At 35.7% G+C, this 10876-nt stretch overlaps 3 protein-coding genes across 8 annotated transcripts in view; 2 read left to right on the top strand and 1 right to left on the bottom strand.

The window, feature by feature from the left end:
* The window catches only part of LOC107634761 (protein DETOXIFICATION 16-like), a 4220-nt gene extending 1965 nt beyond the window's left edge, over positions 1-2255 (top strand). Inside the window, exons 3-8 of the mRNA XM_016338184.2 lie at positions 424-968; positions 1059-1145; positions 1228-1284; positions 1373-1730; positions 1813-1899; positions 2005-2255. Coding sequence (XP_016193670.1) covers positions 424-968; positions 1059-1145; positions 1228-1284; positions 1373-1730; positions 1813-1899; positions 2005-2070 — 1200 coding nt within the window. The 3' untranslated portion in view covers positions 2071-2255. The remainder of the gene's footprint in view (positions 1-423; positions 969-1058; positions 1146-1227; positions 1285-1372; positions 1731-1812; positions 1900-2004) is intronic.
* Positions 4171-7395, top strand: LOC107631766 (protein DETOXIFICATION 16). Of its 2 annotated transcripts, none has more exons than XM_021119783.1 (8): positions 4171-4658; positions 4821-5080; positions 5438-5524; positions 5622-5678; positions 5756-5994; positions 6107-6225; positions 6313-6399; positions 6977-7395. In XM_021119783.1, exons 1-8 carry the CDS (start codon positions 4362-4364, stop codon positions 7025-7027), a joined length of 1197 nt encoding a protein of 398 aa, XP_020975442.1. In that variant the 5' UTR covers positions 4171-4361; the 3' UTR covers positions 7028-7395. The 2 variants fall into 2 exon arrangements, with proteins under 2 accessions (XP_020975442.1, XP_016190797.1); XM_016335311.2 differs by having other exon boundaries at positions 4174-4658; positions 4821-5365.
* LOC107631767 (cyclin-dependent kinase D-3) lies at positions 7355-10590 on the bottom strand. 5 transcript variants are annotated; one of them, XR_001618626.2, is made up of 7 exons: positions 10223-10589; positions 9415-9713; positions 9234-9342; positions 8909-9034; positions 8435-8670; positions 7802-8351; positions 7355-7653 (listed from the first exon to the last, which is right to left on the bottom strand). XR_001618626.2 is itself a non-coding variant. In XM_021119785.1 (7 exons), exons 1-7 carry the CDS (start codon positions 10325-10327, stop codon positions 7596-7598), a joined length of 1251 nt encoding a protein of 416 aa, XP_020975444.1. In that variant the 5' UTR covers positions 10328-10590; the 3' UTR covers positions 7355-7595. The 5 variants fall into 5 exon arrangements, 4 of the variants coding, with proteins under 4 accessions (XP_020975444.1, XP_020975445.1, XP_016190798.1 ...); XM_021119785.1 differs by having other exon boundaries at positions 8034-8347; positions 8431-8670; positions 10223-10590; XM_021119786.1 differs by having other exon boundaries at positions 8091-8351.

Here is a 10876-nt window from a genome sequence, read left to right on the forward strand (position 1 = left end):
AATAATAAATTTTGATGATTTTTTTTAACATTTTTTATTAAATAAAAAAGAAAGTTTAAAGAGCTAACAGTTTTATTAAAATTTGGCGAAGAGGAGTATTAGGGTAGCAATTTTTGTGTTTTGTAACTTTCAATTGACTATCAATAGTCTTTTTAATGATGTGAGATTACATCTAATGGTAGAAAATCACTCACTTTTCTCTTGATGATTAAGTGCTAGCCACAAAACACATAAGTTGCTGGCCTCCTAGACTTTTCCTTTGGCCAATACTTAATTCGTAAAAGAAAAAATGGGTGAGAAAAAGTAACACTAATGGTTATATCTCTAATACTCCTTAAACCTTCATTGTAAGTATTATACAAATATTCTATTGGCTACTCGTACTTTTCCATAAATAAATAATGTGTGCATGTGTTTGAGCAGACAGGATTAACCGGTGCACTGGACACATTTTGTGGACAATCGAATGGGGCAGGGCAGTACCAGATGCTTGGCATACACTTGCAGAGATCCATGCTTGTTGTTTCAGTCGTCAGTGTTTTCGTCGCCGTCATCTGGGCCAACACGGAGCCTATTCTAATTGCGATGCGCCAAGACAAAGCCATAGCCAACCAAGCTGGCAAGTATGCCCGCTGCTTGATCCCAAGCCTCTTCGCGCATGGCCTTCTTCAGTCCATTCTCAGGTTCTTGCAAACCCAGAGCATTGTCTTCCCAATGGTCATAACCTCTGCACTTGCCGCGCTGCTCCACATCCTTCTCTGCTGGCTTCTTGTATTCAAAACTCCCCTGGGGAGCAGGGGGGCACCCATATCTATTTCCATATGTTATTATCTGAATCTTCTCTTCATCTCCTTCTATGTCAAATACTCTTCTTCTTGCAAACAATCTTGGACTGGCTTTTCCAAAAAGTCCCTAAATGGAGTCTTCTCCTTCCTTAAACTTGCTGTTCCTTCGGCTCTTATGCTCTGGTAAGCGATAGTTTTCTCAACTCCTAATGTTTTTCGCCGATATGATCATCCTCACCAAGCCTATGAAACAGCTGGTTTTGTTTTGAGCAGCCTGAAAGTTTGGACATTCGAACTCGTAGTTATCTTGTCTGGTCTTCTTCCGAACCCAGCATTAGAAACTTCAGTTCTTTCAATATGGTTAGCATCTGGGACTGGACTGCACCTTATCGTATAAATTTCATTGATACTCCCTAAGAACGTTCTTGATATGCCTTTTCAGCCTTAATACATTTACTTTAGCTTGGATGATCCCTTTTGGATTCAGTGCTGCTGTAAGGTACTTATGATGCTCAATAAAGAAAGTAAGAAACTCTGCTTGACATGGAACATGAATTTTAAAGCATAGTGATTAATGATTGATGCAGCACACGGGTGTCGAATGAACTAGGAGGTGGAAATCCAGAGGCAGCACGTGTAGCAGTTGGCGTGGTGCTATGGATGGTGTTCATTGAAGGGATCTTGTTAGCTTCAATCATGGTTGTGCTGAGGAACATGTGGAGCCGTATTTACAGTAATGACAAACAAGTAATCAGAGAAGTGTCGGCGACGACGCCAATTCTGGCAGTTTCGTGCTTTCTAGACGGAATACAAAGTGCACTTTCAGGTATTGCTTCCGGATGTGGGTGGCAGCGAATAGGTGCGTATGTGAATCTTGGCTCATTCTATCTTGTGGGCGTTCCTTGCTCTGTCCTGTTAGGATTTGTTGCGCATATGAAAGCCAAGGTAATATACTTATACTAATATCTATCAATCATGATGCTCTTATTTCTTTTGCTTAGCTTAGTTTGTGAGTTGTGACTAACAGGGGCTGTGGTTGGGGATCATAGCTGCATTCGTTGTGCAAGTCACATTTTACGCTATCATCACCATTCGAACCAGTTGGGACCAACAGGTAGGACATCAATTAGCTTGGATTTCTTACATGAATATGCTCATCATTCTCGTTCTCCCTTTTGAACATTATCATGTGTCTAATATATAATGATACTAATAATAGGCAAGGATAGCTGAAAGCAGAGTTAAGGAGTCAACCATGTCGCCAAAGACAGAATGTGAAGTCTAATACAGTAATACATACATGCATTGCTGACTCATATCATGAGGCAGAGCATGTTTGAGGGGGCATTTGCCCTCAAAGAATGTTTAAAAAAATTATCGTATGCGTTCTTATAATAAAATATAAAGGATCCTTTTGAGTTTTATATTAAAAAAACTAACATACAATAATAAATGTCTTGTTAAATTTGATTTTGTTTCCAAAACGAAAAATAAATAAATAGATATATCAATTTAATAAATGAGAAATGCTAGGGCCAGCAACTTTTGTGATTTGTAGCCATCAGATAGCCATCAATAATGGTTTTAATGGTGTGAGATTGGTGTGAGATTTCATCTAATGGCTCACGTTTCTTTGCTGGTTACATGCTGGTCAAAATTTAACAAAGTTACTGCCCACTAGACTTTTCCTTAATGAATATATCAATGAAATAATAAACTTTGTAATATCAGCTAAGGAGATTACTTTTATAAAAACATCTTTATACGAGGATAATATTATGAATTTTTAGATCGTTTAGTAAATTTGATATTTTTCTTTTATAATTGAATATTTAATTAAACTAGTGTATTAAAATTGTTTCCTTTTTTCTTCTTTATATACATATGCGTTGCTATTTTTTTTTTTCTTTTTTCTCTTCCTCTTTTTTTTGTGTATCTTTCTTTTAGGCTTCTTTTTTTATTATTGTCTTTATTGTCGTTACCACCGCCTTCTTTTTCTATATCTATTCCTTTTTTTCCTCCTCATCCTTTATTATTATCATCATTATCATTATTGTCATCGTCTTCTTTTTTTCTTCGTCTTTTCCTATATATATTCAAGAATGATATTGGTTACAAAAATTTTAATACTCAATAAAAAAAAAAATTTGATGTAAAGCACAAAAAAAATTAATACACATACAACAAAATTTTTATATTATATCCATAAATTTATGTGTTACGAATCGTGCTGAATGTCAAAATTTCGGTGGTGCTCTATAACAATTTATGTGCTATATAATAAATTTTTGGTGGATACTACAATGAAAATTTTATAATTGTCTTCATGTGAATATATTTCTTTTTGACCCTTGGATAATAGATTGTATGGTTAGATTTTGATATTTATAAAAGTGTTGTTTTTGTTTAAAGTGTGGCTAAATAAATAAACCACACTTTTAAATAAAGTATCTTCATAAAAAGATATTTTTGCCATTTTCATTTGAGTAATTCTCTAAAATTTTTTTGGTGAAGAAGCGTGAAAACATAGAATCATGTGATAGCCGCTTGCTTTTTTTTATTTTTGTGGCTGAGCTTGCACCTTGGTTGAATTTAGTTAAAAAAACATTCACATGTAGCATTTGAAATGTTGTGACAGTTTAGAGCGTTAGTATTTGAAATGAAACTATTGAATACTAAATAGCAGAACGCAGAAGGGGCAATAGTTTAATCAAGTATTTAATTATAAAAGAAAAATTGAACTATTAATATTAGGAAAACAGGACTTACTTTTAAGTGAAATACAATAATAACAAAGATTTGTCTCACTAGATGGGGTCAGCTACATGAATCAAACGACGTCATTGAGTTCTGTCATGTATCATGTCTACAGAAAGATGGTTTACATGTATATCTCGTTTGACCATTTTCATGGATAGTTTTCTTAGGTCTTCTTCTCACATGTCCAAACCACTTGAGACGCGATTCTATCATCTTTTCCACAAAGGTGCTATTCTAACTCTCTCCCTTATATCTTCGTTCTTTATTTTATCCAATCGCGTATGACCACTCATCTATCTCAACATCTTCATCTCTGTCACACTTAGCTTTTGTTCGTGTTCCTTTTGGTCGTCCAACACTCCGTACCATAAAGCATAGCCGGTTTTATAGTAGTACGATAGAATTTACCATTAATTTACTTTTAAGCGAAATAAAAATAAGAAATTTAAACAACAACGAAAATTCATTACCAAGAAAGAAAACTGTACTAGTATTTAACTGCGTTTACATATAAATCAACAGTAACAAGCATTTACATATAGATCCTTAGTTAGAGTGGCAAATTGCACAAGTTGACAAGTATACTATGCCTACATAAAAGAGATACCTGTTGGATAATTATTTAAGGATAAAGAGTTGATTACAGTGTAGATGAAATCATAAAATAAAATATCTAAAGATGTAACAAGATGACAATGTGAGGAAAGTCGTTTTCTATAAAATATCGTGGTATTGGCATCTTTATTGTCTTGTAGTGTTCAGTCATGGTTATGCCTTACGCGAATGTGTTTGGATCTGCTCTCTATTGGGTAAACAATGGATAGAGAAGGTGGAAAGGGATCTCTGGAGCCTCTCTTGGAAAAGATCACAGTGGAAAGTAGGCTCAAGGTTGATGATATTGAACTAAAGAAGCACAAGGCAATAGAAAGAAGAGAAATCTTTGAAGAGGCAAGAAAGCAGTTATGGCTGGCAGGTCCTTTAGTAACCGTCTCTCTGCTCAATTATGGCCTGCAAGTCATATCTGTTATGTTCGTGGGTCATCTCGGTCAACTCCCTCTTTCCGGTGCTTCAATGGCTACTTCTTTTGCCTCTGTCACCGGTTTTAGCTTATTGGTAGGTTAGGTAACTTGCATTGTGTTTTCCTTAATTATTATTATTCAATTTTTTTTAAAAATTCATCTGTAGAGTTTTTTCTTCATATATAAACATAACTGCACATGAGTTTTCAATTTTTTTTTCTTTGGTTTCACTGAGATGTTATCACTTCACAAATAGATGGGAATGGCAAGTGCCTTGGACACTTTCTGTGGGCAGTCATATGGAGCAAAGCAGCATGGTATGGTAGGCATACATATGCAGAGAGCCATGCTCATTCTCATGATTCTTTGCATACCCCTTTCAATTATTTGGGCAAACACAGCATCCATTCTAACTGCTCTTGGCCAAGATCCTCAAATATCTTCAGAAGCTGGACAATATGCAAAGTTTATGATTCCGAGTCTTTTCGCCTATGGTCTCCTGCAGTGCCTCAACAGGTTCTTGCAAACCCAAAGTCTTGTGTTTCCAATGCTGTTCAGCTCTGGAGTTACCACTTTGCTGCATATTCTTATATGTTGGACTATGGTATTCAAATCCGGGCTGGGGAACAAAGGAGCTGCCATAGCAAATGCTATATCATACTGGTTGAATGTCTTCATCCTGATGCTCTATGTCAAGTTCTCGCCTTCATGTTTGAAAACATGGACTGGCTTTTCAAGAGAAGCATTCCATAACATCCCTTCTTTTATGAGGCTTGCCATTCCTTCAGCCGTTATGGTTTGGTAATTGTGTCATGTTCTCTTACTACTTTCTTACCAGCAATTTCTAACCCCTCTTATTTTTGTTCTCAACAGCCTGGAATCATGGTCCTTTGAAATGATGGTTCTCCTTTCTGGCCTTCTCCCAAATCCCAAGTTAGAAACATCGGTGCTTTCTATCTGGTTAGTTAGTGTCACGTTGACATTTTCTTTCAACATATTTTCATGCATATGTATTTATGTTTTGCAACCGGTTTTTTTGTTTTGTTTAATTAATCAGTTTGAACACTTCAACAACTGTTTGGACAATCCCATTTGGACTCAGCGGAGCAGTGAGGTGAGAGCAACTCTTTTTCAACTCTCAAACTTTGATGTAGTTAGAGTAACATGCTTCATGCTTGTTAATGTTTGCAGCACTCGTGTCTCGAATGAACTAGGAGCAGGTCATCCAAGGGCTGCACGTTTAGCTGTGTATTTCGTCTTTGCAATGGCCATGGTTGAAGGCATCTTTGTTGGGGCAATGATGATTTTGATACGCAATATCTGGGGCTATGCATATAGTAATGAAGAAGAAGTGGTCACATATGTAGCAACCATGTTGCCTATTCTGGCAACATCCATTTTCCTGGATTCACTTCAATGTGTTCTTTCAGGTTTTTATTTTTTAGTTTTTACTTCCCATCCAGAAAGAATGCTTCTACAACAAGGTGTCTGTGTATGAACATTTTTTATATGATACTGTTTGGTGTAATAATCTTCGTTTAGGTACGGCTAGAGGATGTGGTTGGCAAAAAATGGGTGCTCTGATCAATCTAGGATCATACTATTTAATTGGGATACCCGCAGCTATCTTATTCGCTTTTGTATTTCACATGGGTGGCAAGGTAAAACAAACAACAACACTCTTCTCTATTATTCACAGCTTAATAATGATTTAGATTTCAAGAAAAACAAAATGTGATTGTCTGTAGGGGCTTTGGCTGGGGATCATATGTGCACTCATTGTTCAAGTGTCATGTCTTCTTATCATTACAATACCCACTGATTGGGAGCAAGAGGTGAACGTTTCCCTTGATATGTTTTCATTAAGAGAAAAAGTGTAAATAACCATTTTAGCACTTGAAAAATCCAGATTTTGACAAAATGAATCCCAAAAAGTGTTAACAAGAAAAAGTGGACGAGTACTGGGGGTTTATGGTGGTCAATGAGGGAGGGGGGAGATGCTAGTGGGTGGGAAGGGGTGACAACAAAAATCATGGGGACTAGTCATACTGATGAAGGGTGGGAATGGTGGGGGTGAGGGGCTGGAGAAATTAGTTGAGAAGGGAGAAAGAAAATGTAAGGATATATTTGAAATTTCATAAGAAAATACAGAGGTATATCAGTAATTTTATAAATAATTAACAGTTGGTTGAGCAAATTAACTATTGACTAAATGTCTGGGTCATTTTGTCAAGTGAAATATATGTTTTAGAGGTCATTTTGTCATTATTATTTTTTGGATTTCATTTTGTTAAAATCTAAATCTTTCGGGTGCCAAAAAGACTATGTACTCAAAGAAAAACATTTACGATGTGGGTCTTTAGGATGATGATAATATAGTTAAACATTCCTGGAATGGTGTTTCATTTTCAGGCAAAGAAGGCTAAAGACAGTGTCCGTGTGTATGACAGCATATTGTCATGAGACAAATTTGATCACGCCATTCAAGAATAAAGCCAGCTTTGCAAGAAATTCTTGTTCGAACTTAGAACACTTTTTGTTAGTAAATAGCTTGAAAAAGAAAATGCAGTAGGAGGGGTTGATGACATAGGTATATGATTAATGTATATGATAAAGTTTGCCTCTCAAATACTTGTCCTCATAGGACCTGATGAATATGGATTGAGAACCATAAATTGCAAACTCAAGCATCATACCTGACATGTCAGCACTGAATTAAAGGCGGTGATGGGATTTCATGGACTCTCGAGTATACTAATTCTCTGAAAGCATGAATAAGAGAATTGAAAGGAGAGGAGAAAACATGCGGTTTATTATAATTCTTATTTTCTCTTTTCTTTTTCCGTATAGGCTATAGCAGTTACTTTTGGGTCACTGAATTACAAATAATATTCACCTCTTCTTCCTTTAAAGTTCTACAAATAAGCCATGAAGTCTACTCCACTACATTTCATCAAAAGCATTCTATTCTGCCCCTCTTGTCTTATTATACTTGGGCTAATGGCACGCCCAGAGAATACTGAATATTCATTCATTCTGGCTGTTGAAATTCTAGATCTAATTTTCTTTTTAAATGTGATCTGTCAGCGCTGCAGCACAGAAACAACGAAATCAAATTAAATTAAAGCATTTATAAGCAGAAAATAAATTCTATCAAACATCTGACTCATTCCTTCGAAGTTTCAATATTATTTAATAGGATACTACAAACATATCATGTTAACAAAAGCATATTACCATTTATCATATCAACACATTGGTCTCATCATTGCAGATAGCAATTCACTAGAACAATATTTCATCGTGGTATGTCATAATATGCTTTTGTAACCTGGATATTCTCTTCCACCGATATTGTATTTAGCGAAAGGTTTGGGATACATGAGCAAGCCGAAACATCAAGCATGAATATCATCCATGAATGTTTGTCTCCACTTTGGATTGATTCGGTGATCAATATTGTTTTTACCTGTTAATTGTAGGTCTATTTGGAGATTTTAATCCAAAGATAGAAAAGTCTACTGACATTGGAACTGGTTGGTTCTTGCCTGTATTATCACCAACTGTCTGTCTGAAATCACCGAAATTTCCATCATCATCCTTCACTCCTTGAAAAGAATTTCCTTCGAACCCATCACGCCCAGGCATCACTCTCCTAGACTTTCTTGGAGGTGATAACACAGTAGGACCCTGCTGCAAATCAAAATCAGAAGTCCTAGATTCCTTCTTGGGGGCTGGCCTAGGGAGCTTCTCTGGATCTGTGGGCAGAGGTGCAGAAGAAAAGTATCTAAATACAAAAAAAAGAAGGATAAATTAGGGAGAAAAGAACATTGCTGATGTCTTAAAGGGAAAGTGAAGGAAGGCACATACCTGTGCTCTAGTGCCTGCTGCACTGAAATTCTAGCTTTTGGATCATATGTAAACATCTTTGACAATAGATCTAAAGCATCGTCACTTGCTGTTGGAAATAAAGTACGCAAAGGGGGGGCAGGAACATTTTGATATTCAACGTAATCTGGAAGATATACCATATCAGGCCACTGAGCAGGTGTTGGAGTGCCAAATGCTGCAAAAATCTTGCCTAACTGATCGATATCACTTGAACCCTGATAAATTATGAAAATAAACTAATGAGAAAAACCAGAAAACAGAATTTTAATTATTACCACACTAATGAGAATAAGATAGAAGCCTAAATCAACATTAATTATGCCTACATATATCAATTATAGCCAATAAATTATCAACTCTAAAATATTAAGCCTCGTGTACTTTAGGACAAACAACCATTAACCACAAAGAATAAACCATATTACCTAGTTACCATGATAGTTTTTTTTTCACCTGCAAAAAGGGTCGGCGGAGAAGAAGTTCAGCAAAAATACAAGCTGCAGCCCAAACATCTACCCCTGAACCATATTGCTTCGCACCAAATAATAGCTCAGGTGCTCTGTACCACCGAGCAAACACCTACTCATGTATAAAACACAAAAGTATTGAGTGTATGGAATGTTGATCCACTAACATAAAGTGCAAAGCACCGAATATATAGGATGCAAGTGAAACTAGTTTCTAGCATCAAAACCGTTATTATTAGTGAAAATCAATTCCTGTCATATTGACATGCATGCACAATAATCCAGATACCAGTATGCATAGGTAAGCATACCTGATGTGTGAACCTTCTATCCGGACTTCCAAATATCCGTGCCAAACCAAAATCTGCAAGCTTCAGCTGTCCATGAGATCCTATCAACAAATTATTTGGCTTCATATCCCTGAAAATGTATAAGCAGAGTTTGAGCTCAGCATAACTACTTTGTACCAATCAAAACCTCAGAATACCATACCTATGCAAAACCCATTTCTTGTGGCAAAAGGCAAGACCCTTTAGCGTCATTTGGAGGTAGGATTTTGTATCAGCTGGAGAAAGAAAAATATTTCGGTCTCGTATGACGGCTTCAAGGTCCGTCTCCATGAATTCGAATACAAGATGTAAATTCCCTTTATGCGGGAATGCATCGATTAACTCAATAATGTTGGGATCTTTGAGCTCTTTAAGAAGTTTAATTTCTCTGAGTGCTGTAAAGTTGACCCCTTCTTTCTGCTTGCCAAGTCGAATTTTCTTAATCGCAACCGTTTGTCCGGTCTGTCAATGCAATGGATTCATTTTGATAAGAAACACAATGTGGTGACAATACTGCCATTTTTATCATTGAATAAACGCATACAAAGTTTACAAAACCCATGCTGAAACTACTTAGAAAGCTTATGGATCACTTTCTCAAACTCAATGATCCACACCATACATGACCCTTTCTAAATAATCATTTGTATTGAAAGAAGGAAAGATAATTTGGTAAAGCATCCTAATCAAATTGTTGAGAAATAACCTCCTAGAATCAAATTCAGGAACCCAAAGCAAATAAAAGCATGATTACTTTCCAAATTAAATATACCTATACAAATATGTATTTTCCCTGATTTCAGTGAATTTTTTTGCATAAACTTAAAAAAAACAAAAACAAAAACAAAAACAAAAAAAATTTCACAACCCAGAAAACTGAACATACAATAAATCGTTCTTTTCACTGAAAAATCCCAATAAGCTTGTCCAAAAGCTGAATCAGATAGCAGAAGACAGTAGAGGGAAATTACGTGAGTATCAATGGCTTTGTATACAACTCCGTAGGTACCTTCACCAAGGATTTCACGCTTCAGATACCTATCGGCGACCTTTTTGGAGGGATCCGGGTCTGTCATTTTTGTTGCTAATGCTAATTTCAGTTCAAAAATTGAGAATTTGCAAGTGGGTCATCTAGACAGCAAATTAGGGCTTTATCAGAAATGAAAATCGTTGAATCGCTGAAGCACTGAAAACGGCAAAATGGGCAGTGCCTGAAATCTAAAACGGCAGCATGCGAATGTTCCAAGGTTATCCCACAAATAATGCCATCTTCAATAATAATCGTCGAATCTATACTTTTATAATAGTGTTTTTTTAACCATGTGAGAGTTTTGGTGATTTTTTTTATATGGAGACCATTCGATTTGTAAATTTTAACTTCTTAAAAATTTTTAAAATACAAAATTGACCTTAAATCTGTGAACTTATATTTTTTTTTTTTTTGGTGACTCACTCTTTTTGATTATCAGGTTAAACTCCTCTCAATTTAAGTTTAAGGTTCTTAAATGTTTAGTCTTATAATCTAAATACATTCAAATGTTTAATTTTTTAATTAAAACACAAAATTTTTAAAATTTTTTAAATTTAAATATTTAATTTTATAGTCTAAATATATTCAAGTGTCT

This window comes from Arachis ipaensis, chromosome B03 (genome assembly GCF_000816755.2).
Source record: "Arachis ipaensis cultivar K30076 chromosome B03, Araip1.1, whole genome shotgun sequence".
In the NCBI taxonomy this organism is placed as follows: domain Eukaryota; kingdom Viridiplantae; phylum Streptophyta; class Magnoliopsida; order Fabales; family Fabaceae; genus Arachis; species Arachis ipaensis.